The sequence below is a fragment of the Astyanax mexicanus genome, chromosome 4 (genome assembly GCF_023375975.1).
Source record: "Astyanax mexicanus isolate ESR-SI-001 chromosome 4, AstMex3_surface, whole genome shotgun sequence".
NCBI lineage: Eukaryota > Metazoa > Chordata > Actinopteri > Characiformes > Acestrorhamphidae > Astyanax > Astyanax mexicanus.
In genome coordinates, this window is record NC_064411.1 from 23,941,826 (window position 1) to 23,967,677 (window position 25,852).

At 38.7% G+C, this 25,852-nt stretch overlaps 5 protein-coding genes across 7 annotated transcripts in view; 3 read left to right on the forward strand and 2 right to left on the reverse strand.

Annotated features, from left to right (window-relative positions):
- The window catches only part of LOC125801365 (zinc finger protein 239-like), a 362,996-nt gene that overhangs the window by 250,440 nt on the left and 86,704 nt on the right, over positions 1-25,852 (forward strand). The gene's annotated exons all lie outside the window — the stretch shown is intronic.
- The window catches only part of LOC111188530 (zinc finger protein 239-like), a 214,745-nt gene that overhangs the window by 158,519 nt on the left and 30,374 nt on the right, over positions 1-25,852 (reverse strand). The gene's annotated exons all lie outside the window — the stretch shown is intronic.
- Positions 1-25,852, forward strand: part of LOC125801250 (zinc finger protein 271-like) — a 140,506-nt gene that overhangs the window by 104,248 nt on the left and 10,406 nt on the right. Inside the window, exon 1 of one of the 2 annotated variants that reach the window (XM_049477676.1) lies at positions 10,779-10,823. The exons of the other annotated variant lie outside the window; for it this stretch is intronic. The gene's annotated coding sequence lies outside the window, so the exon portion shown is untranslated. Of the gene's footprint in view, positions 1-10,778; positions 10,824-25,852 lie in introns of those variants that run through there. 2 annotated transcript variants of the gene reach the window in all.
- Positions 1-25,852, reverse strand: part of LOC125801263 (gastrula zinc finger protein XlCGF26.1-like) — a 114,495-nt gene that overhangs the window by 58,273 nt on the left and 30,370 nt on the right. The window lies entirely within an intron of this gene.
- On the forward strand, positions 3,275-8,519 carry LOC125801183 (uncharacterized). The gene is made up of 3 exons (XM_049477490.1): positions 3,275-3,808; positions 4,868-5,919; positions 6,558-8,519. Exons 1-2 carry the CDS (start codon positions 3,361-3,363, stop codon positions 5,872-5,874), a joined length of 1,455 nt encoding a protein of 484 aa, XP_049333447.1. The 5' UTR covers positions 3,275-3,360; the 3' UTR covers positions 5,875-5,919; positions 6,558-8,519.

Below are 25,852 nucleotides of genomic sequence, written 5' to 3' on the forward strand. Positions count from 1 at the left end.
ACAAACTGTTTCTTTTTAGCGCCCACTTCTAAGTAAAGTTAACCTCTTAACACGCGCTGGCCCACCGGCGGGCCAGAAATATTTAATATTTCATAACTTGCTGTGTTTCTGAATAGTTATGAACAGTTACAGGTTCAATATAGACATCCAATATACCATTTTAAAGCTTAGAATCTCTGCTTTTGAGCTATTTAGCCTATTTAGCGGAATATCCTTTCAGAAAATAAACATTTAGGGCGAAATATGCCTTGGTTATGATTTTAATAATTCATAACTCTCATATTTGCATTTATCGTTCGTCCATATTTCAACGAATGCGGTCATGTCATACACCATTCGAACCGTCTGGCTCTCCGGATTCCAGAACTGTGCTTTTACTGTAGGATGTATGTTTCATGAATTAGAGCTGCGTCAGAGCGCATGTTTCCAGTAATAAAAGGCTCTCCGGTCACTGCCGCCACCCCCCGAACACACACCCGCGCTCAGCCACAGGTCCTACCTTCAAAACGCGTCCAGACTAAAGAGAATCCATCAATCCAGTCTCCTGTAATCCACAGTTATATCCAAACAGCGCTGGAAATCACTTCATCCAGAAATGAAACTTATCCAATCTTTATCTCTGTTTTAAAACCGTTTTATTCACCGAATTCGGCACAACACGCTATTACAGTCAGAAGCCTCGCGGAGTAATACGTACTTGCTGTGCTTCAACATAATATTATGGTCTGTCGGAGCGTTGCGGCTACCGTTGTCAGGAGCGTCGCGGAGTAATACGTACTTGCTGTGCTTCAACATAATATTATGGTCTGTCGGAGCGTTGCGGCTACCGTTGTCAGGAGCGTCGCGGAGTAATACGTACTTGCTGTGCTTCAACATAATATTATGGTCTGTCGGAGCGTTGCGGCTACCGTTGTCAGGAGCGTCGCGGAGTAATACGTACTTGCTGTGCTTCAACATAATATTATGGTCTGTCGGAGCGTTGCGGCTACCGTTGTCAGGAGCGTCGCGGAGTAATACGTACTTGCTGTGCTTCAACATAATATTTTGGTCTGTCGGAGCGTTGCGGCTAAGTTTAATTTAGTGCGCCTTATAATCCAGTGCGCCTTGTGTATGGACTAACACTAAAAATAGACCGTTCACTCATCGTGCGCCTTATAATACGGTGCGCCTTATAGTCCGAAAAATACGGTAATTAAATTTTTTCCTTCCATCGTCAACTGTCTTAGTGCCCAAAACCCCAAACGTTGCCTAACTTTCCCTATCGTATCAGTCCAGTTACCCCATCCACCACCGTCTCTGTCAAATTTTACGCCTAAAATGTTTATATCAGTTTCTTTAAAATTTAAATCCAGGTCAGTCTGTATGTTCCTCCCCGGTCCAAAGAGCTGGGCCTCAGACTTGCTCCTATTGAGCTTAGCGCCCGAGTCCCTTCCAAATCAGTCAGTCATATCCAATGCCCTTTGCACTGCTGTCATGTCAGAACATAAATGCGCAATTTGTCATCCATAAAAAAGTCTAGTCCTTTAATCCATTGATCCTTTCTCTAGATCTGCACCAGCGGCTCTCTAGATAAAGAGCACCCTTGGCGGATGCCAGAGCGTACACTGATCGCTTTTCTGAGGTGCCCGTTTACACAGCCCCAATCACTGGGAACCCCATATTTTGCAGTACCTGAAACAGGTACTCGTGTGAGACCCGATCAAAAGCTTTTGTAAAGTTTAAATTTAGAACTATCAGCCGAACGTTTCTGACTCTCTGTCCGTGATCTTCCTTTGGGGCACGTAGCAGGCTTGATCTGGGTGAATCACCTCCTCTAAAACCACCGACATTTGTCTGGATAAAATCTTGCTAAAAAGTTTACACTCAAACTTTAAAAGTCTGATAGGTCTCCAATTCTTCAAGTCTGTCTTTTCTCCTTTTTTGTAAAGTAAGTTAACTATCCCTCACCTGAAGCTGTCTGTGAGTCGGTCCAATTATTCAAATTCATTAAAAAGAGTCAGTATGTCAGTAGCTAAAATGTCCCAAAAGGTAAAATAATATTCCTCATAATATTCCAAGGAGTTCATCCTTTCCCAGACACCTTTCCTTTTTTAAAACCTTTAAGAAATTTTAATGCGTCAACTCCTGTAAAATCCACTATTAAAACTTCCTGACTATTTATTGTTTCATCTACAATTTTTAAAAACTCTCATATTGTTTCTTTCTTGGTATTTTTTTCATTGTAAAGGTTTTTGTAAAAGAACACCCCCCCCCCCCCCACTAAGATTTTCTTAAAATTAAAAATTAAATATGAAATACAAGATTTCATTATATTATAATATTATATACCAATAGAACTAAGCAAATTAAGAATAATTTGTTAACATCTTGGTCTAAAACACTCTTACATAGTGAAAGAATCCTGAAGATGTCTTAGTTCTAATGGATCTTTGTGTCGAATAACGTGTTGAAGTGACTCAAGCAACCAGAGGTGTTTGTCTTAAATTTCTAAACAGAAAACCCAATAGTCTCAACATCAGTAACTTCTTACTTAACTGTGAACAAAAAAAAAAATCAAAATTGGCTAATATTTTGTAGTAGAATGAGAATGCTTGCTGAACTAATTTTGGAACTAAAGTGTTAAAAATATTCACCATCCTATATACAAATTATTTCTTAAAGAAATAATTTTTATTTTACAGTTTAGTTTAAACTGATATTTGCATGTGAAGTTTCAAATTCTTTTACAAGTGTGAAGTACCCTTCTATACAGAAATCAGGACGGTCCATTGTGATGTCAGAGAGTGATTTTACAGGGAGGAGCTGTGAATGATCTCAATTCATAGAAAGCTTTCAGAATACATAAATAGTAAGACTTTAGACAAGGTGAGCAACAAACAAGATCTGCTGCAGTACGATCTCCTTTTCAAGAACCTGCAGGACATCAAGAAGGTAAATGTAAGGAAAATGTAACCATAATATTTTAAATGAATTTAAGATAAAATGTTTGTACTGGATTTGTATTTTTATAAATGTTTGATACTTTATAAAATAAAAATGTACAACTATACAGAAAAAAACAGAACAACCATAACTGTTTCAGCACCACAGAGATAATTGTTAAATCTTATAAACTGCAGTTTTAATCTTTTTAAATGAGCTCTGTGTGTAACTCCAGTAGCAGTAATGCTAGTAAATCTACTGAATAAAAAGATTAGCTGTAGAAAATGGAAATATAGTGGTACGTTTTCATTTCTATTTTAGTGAAATACTTTGTTCTACTTTGTTAAATAGGCCTTTCTCTCGCTTCCGGGGTCGACATTTCCGGTCTAGACATTTCTGTGTAAACTCAGTTCCGTTTGGAGCGTTCGTTCTTCCGCCATGGCGCAAGTGAGTAGTAAGTGTTTTTGCAGCGTACCACTGTGCTCTAATTCCAAGCAAAAACAGCCTTATTTGAGTTTCCACTCATTTCCAGCTGAGGAGGAACTCAGAAAGAAGTGGGTGATAGCCATTAGAAGGAGTGAGGGGCCGAATTTCAAAATTCTTAGGAACAGCACGCATGTGTGTAGCGCTCATTTTGAGCCGCAGGACATCTACGTTACACCAAAGGGCAAGACGTGGCTGAAGAAAGGTGCGATACCGCGTCGTTTTAGCTGGACTCGGCCAGCCAGGCAGTCTGTGTACAGCAGAGTGAATTCCCGTCTCGGAGATTCTGCTCGTTTGGACGAGGAGGGCGCGATAGGGGAGCAGGCTGTCGGTGTGCTGGAAGAAGAGGGAGACGGGAGCGCGGCTGTGCGGGACCACGACTACGTGACTCGGCCGACTCCCGGTGAGTAGCTAACTACCTAGCTAGCAAGCTAGTAACACTGCTCTATAAAACATTGTACTTTAAACAAGATAAACTAAAGAAGTACAGTGTTATCAGGAAAAAAACATGCATGTAAAGTCTGATTCAGCTAGCATGATAACAGCTGTTCTGTCTAAAATAGACAGAAGCTTGTAGCTAGCTAGCTACGGTCCATTTTATATAGAACAGCTGTTATCAAGCTAGCTGAATCAGACTTTACATGCATGTTTTTTCCTGATAACACTGTACTCCTTTAGTTTATCTTGTTTAAAGTACAATGTTTTCCTCACCTTTTTCTCTTAATATTAAGATATTCCCTTTTTTCTTACTCTTATAACCTAATTTACATTAGATGGCTACGTTTTTTTATTTGTTTACATTATTTCTTGGCCACTTTATTTCTTCATTTATAGCATTATTTGCCTTACGTAACTAGCTACATTTTAATAATATAATTACAAATGTTTTTTTTCTTTATATAAATATTTCATCCATTTTATAGCATAATTTACCTCCCTTCATGTATCATTCTTAACATTTCTTTTTCATAATTTTGCGAAATTGTCCACTTATCTTAATTTTTATAACATTACATCTAACATTATTTACCTCACACTATGATTTTCAGTTTTCTTTATTAATATTAACGTATTGTCCACTTAACTTACATAAAAGAATTAAACACAAATAAATATACTTTTTTCTTTGTTAAAATGTAGTTAACATAATGAACCTCATACATCTATCTAGCTACTTTTGTACCTTTATTAATATTAAGATATCATCCACTTTAATCTTAATTTTATAACAAATTTCCTAACGTTGAACTTCCTTAGTTTATTTTGTTCAAAGTGCTGTGGTTTTATAGAGCAGTGTCCTGCTTACGATCTAACTAATCAGCTGATTTACAGCCTATTATTGAGTTAAAGTTATCTGACCAAGATGGAGTATAAGGATGGTTCTGCTGCAAATTGTTTAAATATAGGAAGATAGATATTTTCTTAATGTTTTGATTGAAATTGTTTCTTTTTTTATTAACAGGAGCTGTTGAGGAGTTGCTTGAAAAAATCAAAGATCTTGAGGAGCAGTTTGAGAGGTTGACTGTCATCAGGACGCAGTTCAGCAGATTTTGTGTTTCGGATGAAAATTTTAAATATTACACCAAATTCCCTTCTGAGCAGCACTTCACTGTTTTTTGGAGATCTATTGAGCCATCAGCAAGCAGACTCATCTACTGGAGCAAAGCGCAAAAAATGGGAAAAGAGGCCGCTGCGAATGCAACACCAAGTCCATCTCGCAAGCTACAGCTGATTGACGAGTTCTTCATGTATTCCCTTCGCACTGCAGTGGGATTAAAGGAGAAAGTTTTGGCTGACATGTTTGAAGTGAGCCTTTCAAGTGTAAGCAGGGTGATCATTACGTGGGCCAACTACCTGTATGCAGTCCTTGGTTCAGTTCCAATATGGATGACACGGGAACAAGTGAGAAGACACCTTCCCTCAAAGTTCCGAAAATATTGCCAGAATGTCCGAGTCATTTTGGACTGTACTGAGCTGCGTTGTGAGTCACCAAATGCAATCACTCTGCATTGTGAGACTTTCTCCACGTACAAGTCTCACACAACTTTCAAGGGTCTCATTGGGGTTTCTCCAAGTGGTGTCGTCACCTTTGTCTCCAGGCTTTTCACCGGTGCTGTCTCAGACAAGGAGATCACTAGGCTGTCTGGCATTATTGATCTGTTGGAGGAAGGTGATGAAGTCATGGCAGACAAAGGTTTTCTTATTGAAAACTTGTTGTCTGTTGCTGGAGCAAAACTTATTATTCCACCTTTCAAACACAAGGCTCAGTTTACAAAGGAGGAGACAGAGCAAACTCAAGCCATTGCACGGTTGAGGATTCTGGTAGAACGAGTCATTCGCAGAGTAAAAGAATTCCATATATTTGACTCTGTAATTCCTCTCACCCTAGCAGGCAGCATTAATCAAATATGGGCCAACTGCTGCCTGCTGGCGAACTACCAAGGACCCATGGAACTTAACCCACGCTAACTGGAGCATCATGCACCCTTCTTGTCAGTCACCCTCAATCAAAAAGTAAGTGTGTGTCTTTTTTTATTATATATATATATATATATATATATATATATATATATATATATATATATATATATATATATATATAATGTGTGTGTGTGTGTGTGTAAAAAGCATTGGCATCAACAACCCTTATTAATTCTGCACCATTTTATTCTCAGAGGCAAGGCTATGCTAATTTATTTCTATAGCACCTTTCATACCCATTGGCAATTCAAATTTATTACGTAAAGAAAAAAAAAATTCAAACATTCCTCAGATGTAACATAAGACTTTTAGCTATTAGTTGCAGGGGGAAAAAAACACGAAATTAACACAACATAGTGCTTTAAAAGTAGGCACTAAAACTTTGCAACATACAGGTAATAACAGATTTGGTTGCTTTTGCTTCTGTATAAATGTTCAGAGGAAAAAAATGTATGGGGGGAAAAAAATTATTTGGAAAGATAGGCCTCAATGTATACATTGTAGTAGAACAGGTCCAGCTTCTCTTTCAATTGTTCAATGAATGCTTCATCTCTCCAGATTCTCTCTACAGTAAAGTCATTTTTGGTGTCAGTGATGAAGTCACACCAAGCCAGGCCAGTGACTGCTAGCTGACCTTGAACTTGACTGTAGTATTTGTGTGACTTTTTCAGGTGCGCTTTTCCACCAGCAAGTCGAACATGGTGAACATGGGCGATTGAGTCGACATTGGGGCACTTCACTTCCACTATTCCAAATGGTGGGTTTTCTGTCGGATCAACCACTTTTCCATCAGGACTGGCACCAAGATGGGGAGCATCAGGGTGGACCACCAAACCACAGGGCAACACATTGACCTTGAAGCTTTCAGCGTACCTTGTCAGCACCTCAGGCTCAAGTTCAAGTCCACGCTTCATAGCTTCTGTTTGACACACTCCTTTTAGCATGCGCAAAGACAGAGCCTGGGCAGATGATTCTCCACGGACGTGCGCAGCTTCATGAAAGCGACTGGCAGTGAGACGTGGGTGGCGCATAAGGTTCCATAGTTTGCATTTGCTCTGTTCCCTTGTTTCCTTTTCTATTGAAATGGACAGCTCCCTTGATACCTGAAGACTTTGCAGATGGTAAAAGTGGTGAACATTGGGGACAAAATGTACATTTTGTGATAGCCTGTAATTTTTCTGTGGTAGATCTGGGAACACAGGAGCTGGAACGTGTGTGCTGATGTCAATAGTTTTATCTGGGGGACACTGGTAGGATAAAACACATCCACGTGGCACCAGTCCAAATTTTGATTCTACCAGTGTCATCTCTGTCAGCTCCAAAAGAACCTGACAGACAAGGGGTTGTGGGTCCAAACTGTGCATGGCAGATGCAGAGGCCATTACAGACTCCTCAGGAAGTGGCCCTGAAAAAAGGCTCTTTTTAATGTATTGTAATGTAATGTATGTTATTTCTTTTAACATTTTGATTTTGAGATTTCATGTCGTATGTCCAATTTAACATGTAAATAATTGTTTATATAATCTGGTACAGGTACATCTCAAAAAGTAGAATATCATTGAAAAGTTACTTTATTAAGGCCAATAAATACTTTATTAAGAAATTAAGATTTATTAAGGTCTTTATTAAGGTCTTTATTAAGACCTTAAACTGATCAGTTTCTCTGATTCTACTATTTCTAGGTATTTGTTTGAGTAAAATGATCATTGTTTTATTGTATAAACTACAGACAATTCTCCCAAATTCCTGTCCTGTCATTTAGAGCATTTATTTGTAGAAAATGAGAAATGGTCAAAATGACCAAAAATGCAGTGCTATCAGACCTTAAATAATGCAAAGAAATATAAACTTTATCTTTTTTTCTATATTTTTTTGCAAATAAATGCTGTAAATGACCATTTTTATTTGGAATTTGAGAAATGTTGTCTGTAGTTTGTAGAATAAAACAACAATGTTCATTTTGCTCAAACATAAACCTATACCTAATAGTAAACTCAGAGAAACGGATAATTTTGAAGTGGTCTCTTAATTTCTTTCCAGAGCTGTATATTATATACAATTGGTCTTAAATAATATTAAGTTTCTGAGATGCACCTGTATATCTGGTTCAGAATTTAATTAGGTTGATGTTCAGTGACTGATGAGGCTAAAGACTATTCAGCCCTGGAAATATTTATTGAAAGCCCTGCTGCATCTTTTTCTTTATTTTCACCATTTCACATTTCTGCTAATAAGTGTTCTAAATGGCAATATTTTCCTATTTGGACAAATGTCAGTAGTGTATAGAATAAAACAGCAAATTTCATTTTACTCAAACATTTTCCTATAAATAGTAAAATCAGATACACTGATACTTTTAGCTGTGTTCTCTTAAATTTTTCATGTATATTTCTATTAATACTCATTAAAGCTGTTCTGGTACTTTGTGGTGGTCAAACACCATATGACATACATTGTTGGTGTTGCATTTGATTTGGTGTGTGTGTGTGCATGTGTCACCTGTGTATGCTTTGTAAAGTGTTGATTTAATTCCACTGCTGCCAGATGTTTTTGGCTTTCTTACGCAGAGTTGATCTACAGGTTCAGGTTGGATACCCTAAAATAAATCCATGCTTTTAAATATTCTTTAAAGACTCTTGGGTAAGTGTAATAATTTCAGTCATTACTAACATGAGCTATTTACCTGAGTGCGAGGTCTGTGCCATGTCTGAGGCTTGCTTGTGCATGCAACTGGGATAGGGACAACCTTGATTCCCATTGTACTGTAATGGGCAGTCTGGTATAGCAGTGCAACTGTATGGTTACACAGACCTTTACCAGCTGCACATGTACACATGTGCCATTTGAGGTGTGTTATGTTTTCGGCAACCAGAGATATCTGTAGTGGTGCAAAGCCATAAGTGTAATGGGTTCAGAATAACTATCATTTTATACATGTACATTGTCCTTGGGAAACAAACAGTGGAACTTTATGTATATGATCTGCAAACCCTGACACAGGTTTAAAATGTTTTGCTCTTTGAAGACAATGGAACCAATTAAATACATAACTGGTGGAATATACTTCACTAATCATATCTTAAATTGTATGTCTACTGATTATGGATTAGGAGGAAAAGAGCTCTGTCCATTTAAAGCAACTGTGCTTTTGGGTTTGTGGGTCACATACACTAGGAACCCTATCCTTCACCTTAGGTAAACCTTACCTCTGTGTTAAAGTAGAATAAGATGAAGAATAGTAGTTATGTTTACTGCTGAACTGAACAAACAAAGAACTGCAACAGCAGAAGAAAATCATGGGGTGTAGTTTAGTACCATAGATTAAGGGTTTTATTAAGAAGGATGTAATCTAGCAAAATACTGCTACTAAAATATACCCCAGAACATTTAGAAACAACCACTGTAGTCCGCATCCATTTTAATTTCACTTTAATTAGCTTAATCCTGTACTTCATATGTGTATTTAAAAAAACATGACTTTCCATTCATCCATGCGTGTCCCTCAAGACTGGCACTAGGAACCATCCGTGAAGGCAAGCGGCTGCTAAACAGGTGTGTGTTGGCAGAGTCCATAAAACTCAACAGGGTATCAGACTCTAATAATAACTAGTAAATCTATTTGGGGAAGTTAAGATGGTTTAGCGAACTGCAGTGCTGTAACCGTGAGATAGCTGAACCGTGAGATAGCTGAACCGTGAGCTTGGACCTCTAGCTTGTGTGGTTCCTCGCTTTTCTTTAAGGACCGGTAGCACCGAGCCCTAACACGGATCTCCTTCTCTACAACATTGGACACTAAACACACAATATCATAAGACAGGCACTTATAACAGTACACTATATGCTTTATTTAACAATAGAATTAACAAACAGTTTGATAAAGGCTTAAATGATAGAATGTTAAGTGAGCACCGAGCTAAGAAGCTAGCTAGGCAGGCTAGTTAACTTGGCTAACCTAAACTACAGAACTGCATCCATTTACCTTCATAATCAAAAATAAATTGCTCGAAAAAGAACTTGTATCCTTTATCGAGTTTGGCTCGTTTGGTCCTCGACAGCTCCTCGACAGTTCTGGTCACATCATCCTGCCTAAAGCGGGGAAGTTCAGCCAAAGACGAGGAATAATAAAAGCCATCCATTTTCCTAGCGGTGCTGCAAACCGGAAATACGCTTACACATCACCTCGCCCGGAACTTGACCCCTCCTCCTTGCGTGAAAGAGGTCTATTAAAGAAAAACCCCAGAGAAGTAGTTATACAGAAAAAATGAGAGTTTTAGTGGGCGGGGCTCTCCATAACCCGGATGAGGCTGAGCTTCATGGAGAGGACCTTTGCGATTCTAGCAACACTTGGCCAGAATCCAAAAAGATTTTCTGTCAAAATAAACGGCCCATTAAAATTATATAAAAATCAGTTTTGAGTCTGTAAATAAAATACTATAAACTAGTTTGAGAAAATAAAGAGTATAAAACTAATTAATAGCTATTTGAAACTGAAACACATTAAATAATATAGATAAAAGAAAAGGTAAGAAATTGTAACACAACTCTAAAAGTAGCATTATAAAGAAATTTCTTTGAGCTACTGACAGCATGTTTTATTCTAGGCGAACAGTAAAAATCTGTGGCTTTTAGCTATATTATTTAATGTAACATATGATGCTGGTTGTTAAATTATGTATTTTTAACAATGTAAAGTTGATCAAAGAGTGATGTCATAATGTTCCTTTTCTTCTTCTTCTTCTTCTTCTTCTTCTTCTTCTTATTATTATTATTATTATTATTATTATTATTATTATTAGTGAAATTCCACCTCGTACCTGACCTTCTCCTCCTTTTAAATTTTATATTTTTACGAGCAAACTTTTATTTTGACGGGAAAGTCACGGATCTGTTTCTCCCGCAGCGCCGAAGGAAGAGCAGGATCAGCTGAACTACAGAAGGTATGGAGAAGTTTCTCTCTCTCTCTCTCTCTCTCTAGTGTTTTTATAATAATTATTAGCTGACTGATTTAACCGAAAACTCACTATTTTACTGTAATAGTAAACCTAATTGAAAAATCATTTTTAAACTGTTTACAGTATCTTTAGCTAGGCTGTTTTATTAAACAGCCCCTTAACTAATACATAATAATAATAATAATAATAATAATAATAATAATAATAATAATAATAATAATAATAATAATGCATGGCGCTTTGAGAAACTGGACATTGTTATGATACATCAAAATCATATATTTTATCAGAATGCAAAAAACTGAGAATAATTAGAATATAATAATCTGTTATTTGGCTATAATATTTACTACTGAAGCAAGTGTAGCACAGTAATAAAGTTCTACTGTAACCATATTAATATAATCTAATTAGCCATTTGTTTAATGCATTTTAATGGTTAATAATGTCTAAACTTGTCTTCTAATAATTAATTAAAGCATAACTTAATGATTTTACAGCGTTTTTTACTGGTGTAAGTGTAACAGAGTAATAAAATACCTTTGTTTTAGATGAACTTTATAAAATGAGGCACTTTAATGCTGTTAAATGAAGTTTTGGCGCCCCCTGCTGTTTAGTGGTGAACTGCAGTTAGGCTACGTTTGGTCTTTCTGAGCCACCGTACCTCAGCAGCGGTCTGTGTGTTTCTGTGCTGCGGGTAGGTGCTGAGCTCCGTGTTTTATGAATAAATAGTGGTTAAAAACATGTTTTAAGTTAAAAAATACTGCTATTAATTCGAGTATAAGACAGATTAAAAAGTGTTTTTGTAGAGAAATCACTGATTTATGTAATAGTTAAGAGTTTATGAGCTTATTTCTCTCTTCTCTGTTAGAAGTTAAGTGAGACTAACACGAGGCTCAGTTTTCCCTCCACTGTCTGTAGCTGTGCCAGCAGAATATCAGATAATCCTGTTATTATTATTATTATTATTATTATTATTATTATTATTATTATTATTATTATTTAACGAGAAATATTTTATTTATGTATTCAGCTCAGTCTTAACTGCAGAAGCCACTCCAGTAAAAAACAAATAAGAAAAGTACATATTGTTTTCCAGTTATCACATATAATGAAGAATGCACAGTTACTTGTTAATTGATGTACACTTACTGCAAGTGTTATCTGTAGTATAAATATTTTGGTAAACATATATAGATATGTCAAACAATATGAAGTAGTGATGGGACGATACACTTTTTTCAGCTCCGATCCAATACCGATATAAAACTGATATAAAATTGCTGATACCGATACTTTTAGTTTATTAATAGTACAATGAGTAAGGTTACATAATGAGGCTGAAACAGACCACACAGCCCTTTGAAGAGAATACACAAGTGCATTTAATGTAAATGCATTCCAAAGTCAATTATTTAAGACACTTTATATGCAAATACACAAAAGTTTCCTTTCAAATTAAATGTTTTAATTTTTATTAAATATAAAAAATAGTTAAACATAAAAAACGTTAAATATTAAATTCATGGCTTTTTTTGCAATGGTTGTGCATGAGACTTTTATTTTGACAGGTAGCGAAGAGGATTAGCTGCAATAGCTAACGGCTAACCGGCGGTGCTAACTGTATTTCCGAGCTGAATTAATCACTGTTTTAAATAACTGATTAATTTCTTACTGCTGGTTAGGGTTCATAGGATCTGTGGTTTGATATTAGATGTGGATTATGGCTGTAGTTCACTCAATATACTTATTTATTACATTCACAATGCCGGAATGCATTTGCTAGCTAGGCTAACAGACTGCAGATCTTCATAGAGATGGCTAACGGCTAACTGGCGATGCTAACTGTATTTCCGAACTAAATTAATGATTGTTTTTTAATAACAGATAGGTGTGTTTGTGCTGGTTAGTGTTTGTAGACCCTGTGGTTTTATAGTATATGTGAATTATGACTATAGTTTACTCCAGTCTGTAGTTATAATACCTTTTCAACACCGGAATGCAGCTGCTGTTCAGTTCAGTGCTAATGCTAGCTAGGCTAACAGACTGCTGGTGTTAATCTGTTTACCTCTCAGACGCTGACTTTACGTGTGCCGTTCTGCTGTACAGCGTTTCCAAAGTCTCCGGATTATCGACTTTTTTTTAGACAAACAGCTAAAGTTACTCAGTCAGCCGCAGACTGAAGCTGCTGGTGGTTCAGGGTAAACTGTTAAACTGGAAACCGGATCAGTGATGAGTTTCAGTTTAACGTTAAAGCGGGTTTATTGTCCAGCTCAAGCTGTGGACTGGAATATAAATCAGTAAGTGGATCGTCCGCGCCCGCCCGATATCCGATTCGTCGAATTACGTCAATATCGGCCCCCATACCGATATTGTATCGGATCGGCCCCATCTCTAATATTATGGAGTGAATTTTGTGCCAAAAGTTTTACGTAAAAAAATAAAATCCACAATCAAAATTTTAAGAATCAAAAGTAAAACATCTATGTTGCAAATTCAAAAGAGAAAAAATATATATCAAATATATATATTTAAATATACTTGGTTATTTTATTATTCTTTGCACTTATTTGAAAATTATTTTAGTTTGGATTTTGCCAGTCTTTGCTTTCATTTTTGGATTTTTTTGGATTTTCTGTGGATTTTTGTGGATTTTGCTGCTAAAGACTTTTGCTTCTGGAATTTCTCCTTTGCTTCTGCTTCATTTTTTTGGTTCTGATTTTTGGCACACTTTTCACGGGTGGGCGGGGCTTAGAAGAAGGCGTTCCCCTTTAATCTCTATTGGTCACCTACCCTGAACCCTCGTCTGAGACAGACCACGCCCACCCCGCCAGCTTCAAGCGCTCTTCCAAACATGGCGGAGCGAACGGGGTTCAGCTCACAGCAGCACCAGCAGGTACTTTTCCAATTAAATTTCATACAGACGTTATGTTTAATGTTATATTTCTTTTTTAAGTAAGTGTTTAACTCTATTAAGATGCTCATGTTAGCGGGGTGTGCTAAATATCCATGCTTAAATTATACTAGTTAGTTAGTGAACACTAACCTACCTAGTCAGTGAGTTAGCTAGTTTACCTAGGTCATCTGGTCAGTGAGTTAGTGGGTTAGCTAAGCTAGTTAGGTTACCTAGTCAGTGAGTTAGCTAGTTAACCTAGGTTATCTGGTCAGCGAGTTACCTAGCTACTTAACCTAGGTCATCTGGTCAGTGAGTTAGTGGGTTAGCTAAGTTAGTTAGGTTACCTAGTCAGTGAGTTAGCTAGTTAACCTAGGTTATCTGGTCAGCGAGTTAGCTAGCTACTTAACCTAGGTCATCTGGTCAGTGAGTTAGCTAGCTACTTAACCTAGGTCATATGGTCAGTGAGTTAGCTAGCTACTTAACCTAGGTCATCTGGTCAGTGAGTTAGTGGGTTAGCTAAGCTAGTTAGGTTACCTAGTCAGTGAGCTAGTGGGTTAGCTAAGCTAGTTATTATGCCCCAGGGTAAAGCCAAGTAAGTGCTGGTTAAGGTTAACTAGCTAACTCACTGACTAGGTAACCTAACTAGCTTAGCTAACCCACTAACTCACTGACCAGATGACCTAGGTAAACTAGCTAACTCACTGACTAGGTAGGTTAGTGCTCACTAACTAACTAGTATAATTTAAGCATGGATATTTAGCACACCCCGCTAACATGATCATCTTAATAGAGTTAAACACTTACTTAAAAAAGAAATATAACATTAAACATAACGTCTGTATGAAATTTAATTGGAAAAGTACCTGCTGGTGCTGCTGTGAGCTGAACCCCGTTCGCTCCGCCATGTTTGGAAGAGCGCTTGAAGCTGGCGGGGTGGGCGTGGTCTGTCTCAGACGAGGGTTCAGGGTAGGTGACCAATAGAGATTAAAGGGGAACGCCTTCTTCTAAGCCCCGCCCACCCGTGAAAAGTGTGCCAAAAATCAGAACCAAAAAAATGAAGCAGAAGCAAAGGAGAGATTCCAGAAGCAAAAGTCTTTAGCAGCAAAATCCACAAAAATCCACAGAAAATCCAAAAAAAATCCAAAAATGAAAGCAAAGACTGGCAAAATCCAAACTAAAATAATTTTCAAATAAGTGCAAAGAATAATAAAATAACCAAGTATATTTAAATATATATATTTGATATATATTTTTTCTCTTTTGAATTTGCAACATACATGTTTTACTTTTGATTCTTAAAATTTTGATTGTGGATTTTATTTTTTTACGTAAAACTTTTGGCACAAAATTCACTCCATATAATATTAAGCAATGTTTAATAAAAGTAGCATAATAAAGAAATTCATTATTTTATTTACTGGCAGCATCTTTTATATTAGGCGAATAGAGTATATTGATAAACCGCAAAACTGTATTACCCAGCAACACTTGTTTTAGTACAGATACTACAGATATTACAGTCAAACCTCTAAAATCCACTGTTTTTGTTAATTCTCCTAGTATAAATCATGCTGTTAGTGGCTAAAATAAATATATTTTTCCTTATAATTCTATTTGTTTTAAAGAATTATGTGTTCTGGATCAGAATATTATCATAAAGTATCGGTGTTAAACTGTATTTCTAAACAACACTTGCTTAATACAGACATTACAAACAATTCAAACAAGAACCTGATTTCAGCTTTGTGATGCTACCAAAATAGCCTAGAATAAAATAACATTTAATTTTTATTTACAACCAGTTACTTAGCTGACAAGCTAAAGTTATCAGTGATTTGTTTATCCGGGTAGCTAATGTTAGCTAAAATTGCAAATGGCTAATGCTAAAGTAGTAGCTCGTGTTAGCTAGCTAGCTAAAGGTATCAACATTTTTTAAATCGGTAGCTAATTTAGATAGCTAGCTAAAGTTGCAAGCACTTTATAACAGGTAGCTAATGTCAGCTAGCTGCAAGCATTATATTTCCAATAGTTAATGTTTGCTAGTTGCAAGCGTTTTATAATCAGTAGCTAAAGTTTGCTTTCTAGCTAAAGGTACCAGCAGTTTTTTAATTGGTAGCTAACATTACTGAAATAAAAAAATATATATTTTTAGAATTACACTACTGCAACAAAATGAATATTTAATGGTATTATTTCATACGATATGATATGGCACATATCACATGAGATATTAAATAATGCAAGAATTTTATCAGATTTGTATCAGAAGTTAATGATCCAGAATGTCATGATTCTAATAATGCACTCTGAATATCTCCATATATCCAGGATTAAAGTAAAATAAATGATACTGGACAGATATAATCTGTCTCTAGTAGATATATAATGAGGGATTGAGAAACAGTGTGAATTTTTCTTTTGCTAAAAACAACATAAAAAAAAGTAGTACCCTGACATGGTAATTAGGGGTGGGTGATATGGCACAAGGGTATAATATTGTTCACAATATTTCAAAATGCTGGTACGATTTCACACAGTGGTGTGAAAAAGTGTTTGCCCCCTTCCTGCTTTCCTGTTGTTTTGCATGTTTGTCACACTTAAATGTTTTGAAACATTAAACCAATTAAAAGTTTAGTCAAAGACAACACAGGTAAACACAAATGCTATTTTTAAATGAAGATGTTTATTATTAAGGGAGAAAAAATCCAAACCTACATGGCCCTGTGTGAAAAAGTGATTGCCCCCTTGTTAAAACATACAGTCACTGTGGTTTCTGACACCTGAGTACACTGTCTCTAGTCACACCCAGGCCTGATTATTGCCACACCTGTTCTCAATGAAGACATCACTTAAATAGAACCTGCCTGACGAAGTGAAGTCCACCAAAAGATCAAAAGCTACACATCATGCCGAGATCCAAAGAAATTCAGGAACAATTGAGAAAGAAGGTGATTGAGCTGGAACTGGACCTTCCCAGAAGTGACCGGCCACCCAAAATTAACACAAGCATGCAGCGACGACTCAAGTCCCAAAAGACTCCACAACAACATCCAAAGACCTGCAGTCCTCACTTGCCTCAGTTAAGGTCAGTGTTCATGCCTCCACCATCAGAAAGAGACTGGGCAAAAATGGCCTACATGGCAGAGTTCCTGGATGAAAACCACTGCTGAGCTAAAAGAACATTAAAGCTGGTCTCAATTTTTCCAAAACACATCTTGATGATCCCCAAGATTTTTTGGGAAAATATTCTGTGAACCGGTTTTGCGGCACCAGGGCCTAGAAGACCTGCTGTGATAAATGAATGAAACTATGAAGTCTGCTGTCTACCATAAGATCCAGAAGGAGAATGTCTGACCATCTGTTCGTGACCTCAAGCTGAAACGAACTTGGGTTCTGCAGCAGGACAGTGATCCAAAACACACCAGCAAGTCCACCTCTGACTGGCTGAAGAAAAACAAAATGAAGACTTTGGAGTGGCCTAGTCAAAGTCCTGACCTGAATCCAATTGAGATGCTGTGGCGTGACCTTAAAAAGGCTGTTTATGCTCGAAAACCCTCCAATGTGGCTGAATTACAACAATTCTGCAAAGATGAGTGGACCAAATTCATTCACAGCGTTGTAAAAGACTCATTGCAAGTTATCGCAAACGCTTGGTTGCAGTTGTTGCTGTTAAGGGTGGCCCGACCAGCTATTCGGTTTAGGGGGTAATCACTTTTTCACAGGTTTGGATTTTTTTTCCTCCCTTAATAATAAACACGTTCATTAAAAATAGTGTTTTGTGTTTACCTGTACTATTTGTCTTTGACTAATATTTAAATTAGTTTGATGTTTTTTCACACCACTGTACATGTAAATTCTACCTCACTATATATGTAAATTCTACCTCACTACCTCACCATTGTATTTATCCATAAACGACAAAACCCGGACTACAACTATAAAGTAACGTTACGAATATGAAGCTAGCTAGACACCAGAGCGTCAAAATAAGACGCTACTTACTTGCCTAACAAGAAGACGGACAGCTCGGCGTCTGTTTTCAGCTGTTTAGTGTCTGTTAGCTCACGCCAACGAGTGAAAGAGATTCCTATATTTATTCTTGTCTGGTCTCTAGGCCGATTAGTCTCTTTTTCTGGCTTTCACAGACATTGTCCTTCTCTTTCCAGCTTCTAGTTTAACTGACTGTCACAGGCTGCATTTTATTAAGCACACAGTGGGTTTGATCTGTGTGTTTTGATTCAGAGACGAGTCTTTTTAACCAGCTATCAGAAACTCATCACAGTATACATGGTTAGCTCTGTTACCGTTCTTTTAGAAAAATTGCCAGATACGTTTTAACATCAGAGCTGCAACTCACTGCAGGAACTTAAAAATTCTCCCCAGCGAGACAGAGGGGGGTGGGGCTTCCCTACTCGCGCTTCGTGAAAAACAGCAGGCTGATAGGCTGTTTCTCCTGAAACGCAGAACTTTATCCTTGAACTGGCTCCGTGATTAGTGTTAAGAGATTTTCCGTTTATCATTAATGATACAGCTGAGCTGAGCAAAATGATTCTGAAGCCCAGGCCAGGGACGCCCCTGGTTAGAACTGCAGGGTGGAAAGCAGGTCGCAGTTCTCGAAAGAGGCAGACTTACAGAGTCTGGTTTGCGCTCAGAGGAGCTCCGGCACAGAGACAAGAGGACCACTATTCCTTCTATTACACCTCTGCAGTGGTACAGTGGACTCTGCAGCACTGTAGTGAGTCAGAAGCTGTAACTTTACTTCTTTAAAAAGTTCAGTAATCAAGGAAATCCTTCCTAGTGTGCCTTTAAATAAAGATACTCAGGGAAATGTAAAACAAGTATCTTCTGAAGACCAACTTTGAGTCTTTTACCCAGAACTAACAAAAGGGAGAAAACACGAGAATACCCCAAAAGAAGGTGAAACAAAAAGCTTCTAGTGAGACCGGAACAGAATAAAGACTGTCTTTCTGAACAGTGGGCAGACCTTATAAAGGCACTAAGCAGGTGTCTGCCTGATTATTGCAAGTGGCAAAATGTGGCCTCCCTCTAATGACTGGAGGACCACCAGGTAAAGTACAGAAGCTTTTATGGTAATATGAAGATGTCCCAGTAGTTTTGTCAATATAATGTAACTGATTTAGACAGTTCTCTTAAGTTTATTGACATGCTTTTATTTTAATATTCAATGGCATATTTCTTTTTTTTTTTCAGAAATGAAAATATTCTCCTGAAATTCATCACCAACAACCTGGATATTTTACTAAAAGCAATGTTAAACTGCTGAAAGAGGTGAAGCAGAAGCCGTCCTGAAGAATCTCCAGAACACGCAGAAATTGTTGCATTTAACAGACAAATGAAGCCAAGTCCTGACATGGAGAAACATCAGCACTCTGTCAAGAGTTTAATTAAACAGAGTAATCTCAAAAAACACCAGCATATTCACAAAGGAGAGAAACCGTATCACTGCTCAGACTGTGGGAAGGGTTTTACTACACAGAGTAATCTCAAACAACACCAGCGCATTCACACAGGAGAGAAACCAAATTACTGCTCAGACTGTGGGAAGAGTTTTACTCAACAGAGTCATCTCAAAATACACCAGCGCATTCACACAGGAGAGAAACCTTATCACTGCCCAGACTGTAGAAAGAGTTTTAGTCGACAGAGTCACCTCAAACTGCACCAGCGCATTCACACAGGAGAGAAACCGTATCACTGCTCAGACTGTGGGAAGAGTTTTACGGATCAGAGTAGTCTCAAAAATCACCAGCGCATTCACACAGGAGAGAAACCGTATCACTGCTCTGACTGTGGGAAGAGTTTTAATCTATTGAGTACTCTCAAAATCCACCAGCGCATTCACACAGGAGTAAAACCATATTACTGCTTACAGTGTGAGAAGTGTTTTTCAAAAGCGAGTCATCTCAAAAATCACCAGCGCATTCACACAGGAGAGAAACCTTATCACTGCTCAGACTGTGGGAAGAGTTTTAATCATCAGAGTAATCTCAAAAATCACCAGCGCATTCACACAGGAGAGAAAACTATCCCAAATCTTTTCCACTGCAATTAAAAGTGCAAATCCTAAATCTTTCAGACAGAACACCTTATCCTACACAAATGTTTCACTTTGTCACTTGGGACACGTTTCACCAGTGGATATAGCGGGATATTTGGTTGTTGTATTACTCAAGATTTATACTCGTTTTCTTATTAGTCGTGATGGGTAGATGAGGCGCCATGAAGTGTTTCGACCCATAGGGAACCTGTATTGAAACTGTCAAGTCAAGTCAAGTAGTTTTATTGTCAATACTGCATGTGTACAGGACATACAGAGAATTGAAACTACGTTACTCTCCTTCCCAATTTTACAGCTAGTACAGATAATAGATATAATAAAGGAGAATGGGAGACACTATGTGTACAATACAGCAGGGACACAAATAGACATACATGAGACAAAAACAAGGTGCAGTAGTGTGGGGGAGAAATAGATATAAATATAAGTTAAAAAAAAAGAAATAGATATATAATATAAAAGAGTGGGAGACACTATATGTACAATACAACAAGACACAATAAACATACGTAAGACAATAGTGCAATAATGATGGTGATTGAGATGGAATGACAGTATAAATAGTAAATAACAGTAGTGCAAATAGGGTATATCGTATATAGCTTAAGGCTGGTAAAGTGAATGGGTGCCTAAGTCCTTAAAGTTCACAGTTTAATTAAGTGGAATTAAAGTGCGTATTGACAGTGCAAGTATAGCAGTAGTGCAGGTATTGTGTAGTGCGAGTCCGTTTGGAAGGGACCAGTACTTTGTGCATTGTAGTGCAGAGTTTCAGTACTGTATTAGTGGGGGGTCAGGATGCTGAGTGAGTGTGTGCTGGGGGCAGGATTGGGATGGGGGGTAGACCAGGAAGAGAGTTCAGCATCCTCACAGCCTGATGGATGGGGCTGTCTCGCAGTCTGCTGGTCCTTGCCCCGAGACTCCGCAGTCTCCTCCCTGATGGCAGCAGGCTGAAGAAGCTGTGTAGTGGGTGGGAGGGATCTCCTGCCAGACGGAGGGCTTTCCGTGTGAGGCGGGAGCTGTACAAGTCCTGAAGGGAGGGGAGAGAGATGCCAACAATCTTCTCAGCTGCTCTCACAATGCGCTGGAGGGTTCTGCGGCAGGATGCTGTGCAGGCCCCGTACCACACGGTGAAACAGCTGGTCAGGATGCTCTCGATGGCCCCTCTGTAGAAGGTGGTCATGATGGGGGTGGGGGCTCCAGCTCTTCTCAGCTTGCAGGGAAAGTAGAGATGCTGATTTGCCTTCCTGGCCAGTGACGCTGAGTTGGTGCTCCAGGAGAGGTCCTCTGTGACATGCACACCCAGGAACTTGGTGCTGCTCACCCTCTCCACAGCAGTTCCGTTGATGAACAGAGGAGTGTGCTGTGTGTGAGTTCTCCTGAAGTCCACAACAATCTCCTTGGTCTTCTCTGTGTTCAGAGAGAGATTGTTATGTTTGCACCAGGTGGCCAGGCGGCTCACCTCGCTCCTGTAGTGTGACTCATTGTGTTGCTGATGAGACCCACCACTGTCATGTCATCTGCAAACTTGACGAAGAGGTTGGAGGTGTGTGCTGGTGTGCAATCGTGGTTCAGCAGAGTGAACAGAAGGGGGCTCAGCACGCATCCTTGGGGAGCCCCTGTGTTCAGTGTGGTGATGCTGGATGTGCTGCTGCCAACCCGCACTGCCTGTGATCTTCCAGTCAGGAAGTCTAACAGCCAGTTGCACAGTGAAGTGCTCAGCCCCAGACTGTCCAGTTTGTGTATGAGCTGTTGGGGGACGATTGTGTTGAATGCTGAGCTGAAGTCAACAAACAGCATTCTGACGTAGGTGTTCTTCTTGTCTAGGTGTTTGAGGGCTGAGTGCAGAACAGTGGAGATGGCATCATCAGTCGAGCGATTTGACCGATATGCAAACTGGTAGAGGTCCAGGGAGGGGGGGAGCGAGGACTTGATGTGATGCATGACTAGTCGTTCGAAGCACTTCATGAGGATGGGGTGAGTGCAACTGGACGATGGTCATTGAAACAGGATGGCGATGCCTTCTTTGGGACAGGGATGATGGTGGTGGCTTTGAAGCATGTGGGAACCACCGCCTGACTCAGAGAGGTGTTATGGAAGTCAGTATAAACCTCTGCGAGTTAGTGAATGTGTTTGGAATGAGTATGCTTGTGGACTGTTTTTTTTTCCAAAATTTTTTTGGGTGTATACCTGAGTTTATCCTGGGTGTATTTGGGACTTCATTCTCATGTTTGGCGCTATAATGCCTCAGCATTGAGGGGGTGGACTTGTTTAAATAGGACAGTTCTGTCAAACAAATGTGACATTTAACCTGCAGAACATAATATGAATAGTAAGCTAAGAGTCAATTTGAGATGAATTTGGATTCAGATAGATCAAGTTGAAGCTCTGAAAGGAACCAAATTAAACAACAAGCAATTAAACAAATACCTTATTGTCTAATGTAAGATCAAAATGGTCCCACACAGCAGAAAACTTTCTTTTTACTTGAGGCTGTTCCATAGTTTTAGATGAAAAAGATGATGTATCGCTAAAGTGTATTGAATTTTTTTTGGAAGATGCATCCCGACGGATGCACTTCCTTTTAAACACAGTTTGACACATTAATGTCCTTTCGAAACTGTTTGAGTATCGGTCATGTGACTTGCTGAAAGAGATGCGTGCACTGACGTGGGGTTTGCTCTAGGAGCTCGGCGCATGTGCCGACGCATCACTGTTGCCGAACCCATCACTACTTATTAGATATCGTATCTTGTTTTTATAATCTCCAAAGTTACTTAGAATATCCAATTCATTTAGTTCCTTCATTGTTTTTATCCAGTACCAAATGTTATCTTTGTATTGCTTCACCTCTATATTTACTCATCTGTTTGTTTAAATAAACAGCTTTTATATTGCATATCTGCAATCTCTGTGGTTTCTCAACATATGGTTGACATGAAACCTATAGGCCTAAGATTGTCTTATGTTATTATTTGTTAAATACTCAAAGTCGCCCAAAGGAGAAATGCAGTGTGAAATGGATTTGGTTAAAGTGAGACATAATAGTCAGTTTCAGATTGAAATTTAGAAAGAAATTGATTTTTTTTTTATGTTTCAGACTTAAAATGGTTAAATAAACATTTACTTCCAATAGTAGAGTAGCATGTGTGTATCACTTGTATTCCTATGTTTATAAAGTTTTTTTTTTTATTGTGAATGCTTATGTGTTGTGTTTTTTTTTTCCTGTTTTACTGACTATTATTATTGGTAGCTAGCCTAGCTATAGGTTTAGACCACAGCATTAGGATTCAAGCAGATTTTATTGTCATTCGCATCACATGTGGAACGAAATTGTGATCTCACGATCCAGTTTACACCCAAGAGCTGTTGTTAAAATAGATATATAGATAAAATAAGATAGCAAAATAAAATAGAGTATACAAAATAGATAAAGATAAATACCCCCAAAAACATAAATAGAGAGAGTACACAGGTAGCAGCAACATAAAGTCCAGAGTGCAAGTGTGCTATGGCAGCATGATAATGAAATTAGAGCAGTAAAAGATAAAGTGTCTCAGTGCAGTTTAAAGTGACAGTGTTTGTAAACAGTAATTTGTCCTTGTGTGTCAGTGCAGTATGTTGTTTAGGTGGAGTTTAAGAACCTTACAGCTATTGGAATGAACCTGTTTCTGAGTCTGGTTGTTTTGCACTTGATGTTCCGCAGCCTCCGTCCTGAGGGGAGTGGGACAAAAAGTGAGTGTGCCGGGTGGGTGGGATCCTTCGTGATGCAGGTGGCCCTCTTCCTGCATCTGGAGGTGTAGATGCTGGGAGGCTCCAATAATCCTCTGTGCAGCATTTACCACCCTCTGCAGAGCTTTCCTGTCTGCAACAGAGCAGCTTCCATGCCACACATTGATGCTGGAGTACATGACTCTCTCCACCACACATCTGTACGAGAAGGTGAGGACTACGCTCCAGAGTCCAGCTTGTCTCAGCCTCCTGAGGAATTAGAGCCGCTGATGTGTCTTCCTGACCAGAGTGGAAGTGTTGCTCCAGGTGTGGTTGCTGCTCAGGTGCACAGCCAAGTACCTGTAGCAGTCGACCACTTCCACCGCAGATCCTCCAATGTGCAGGGGGATGTGGGCATGCTGGCCCCTTCTGTCCACAATCATCTCCTTCGTCTTCTTTACGTTGATGTAGAGGTTGAGACCCATCACTGCGGAGCTCTTGGGGACTGGGATGATGGTGGCAGTCTTCAGGCAAGTGGGGACAGCTGCCTGGATTAAGGAAGCGTTGAAAATGTACGCCAGAACTTATTGAGAGCCTCAGGCAGGGATGGGTCTTTGGAGCTTTGTGCAGCGTTGGATTTGTAGTCCGTGATGCACTTGATGCCCCTCCACATGCTCTGTGTCTCCTGGGAGGAAAAGTGTCCCTGGATTTTCTGAGCATATGCAGCTTTTGCCCTGCTAAGTCCAACAGTCAGCTCTCTTATAGCCCTCCTGAGTTCATCTGAGTCACCGGACCTGAAGGCAGTACCCCTGACTTTCAACAGAGAACGGTCCTCTGCGTTCAGCCAGGGCTTCTGGTTCGGGTAGCAAGTCAAAGTCTTGGTGGCAATGACATCCTCCACACACTTGCTGATGTACCTGAGAACAGTAGATGTGTATTCCTCCAGATCCTGCTCCCCCTCACACTCAGCAGCCTCTCTGAAGACCTGCCAATCTGTGCAGCCGAAGCAGTCCTGCAGCACAGCGTCGCCATCACTTGGAGCGCGGTTTGGAGCGCCACAGCGGGGGATGGTATGCGGGGACCAGCATGACAGAGATGTGGTCGGAGAGCCCAAGGCGGGGGAAGGCTCTGTACGCGTCCCTCGTGTTGGTGTAAACACGGTCCAGCATGTTATTACCTCGCGTTGGGATGTTCATGTGTTGGTAAAACCTTGGCAGCGTGTTCTTCAGTTCTACTGGGTAAAATCCCCCGCTACCATGTAGAACGCGTCCGGATGCTTGTTCTGAAGCGAGCTGATGTCATAAAGCTCCTTCAGCGCGTTGTTAGCATGAGCATCTGGTGCCATATAAACCTTGAACACCGCCAAAAGTTAAACACATGCTACTCTACCTTAGGAAGTAATTGTATATTTAACCGTTTTAAGCCTGAACCATTAAAAAATATATATTTCTCTCTGAATTTCAATCTGAAATGGACTATTATGTTTCACTTCAACACAAATCCATTTCACACTGGAGTTCTCCGTTGGGCGCCTTTGAGTATTTAACAAATAATAATACAAAACAATCTCAGGCCTATAGGTTTCATGTCAAACATATGTTGAGAAAACACAATGAGATTGCAGATCTGCGATATAAAAGCCTTTTATTAAAACACACAGATGAGTAAATATAGAGGTGAAGCAACACAAAGATAATAGTTGGTACTGGAAAGAAACATATAAGAAACTACATTATTTGGATATTCTTAGTAAATTTGGAGATTAAAAAACCTTCAGCAATATATAATATTCAATAAGGAAAAGATAAGCGAGTATAAAACTTGAGTAATACAACACAGCCAAATATCCATCTATATCCCTCTATGGTAACAGATTTTTAATCAGACTGAACCATAGACAAATGAGAACAACAGCAGAGGGAGTAAATGAGCCCGCAACCTTACTACATATATATATGTATATATATATATACATATATATGTGTATATATATATATATATATATATATATATATATATATATATATATATATATATATACACATATATATATATATATATATATATATATATATATATATATATATATCTGCATCTTCTTGTGGAATGCATGGATCAGTAAGTTATTAAAACACTGCATGTCATGATACAAAAGACTGAAAAAACATGGAATTTACTATACATGGAATTTACTATACGTTGTAAAATTACAGAGAAAATATACAAGGAAATGCTGTAATTTGGGCGTGTCTAGTTGTACAGGAGCAAGAAGCACTCATTTCAGAATCTGCTACTATTTCCTCAAACCACCAGAGACACCAATGTATCAAA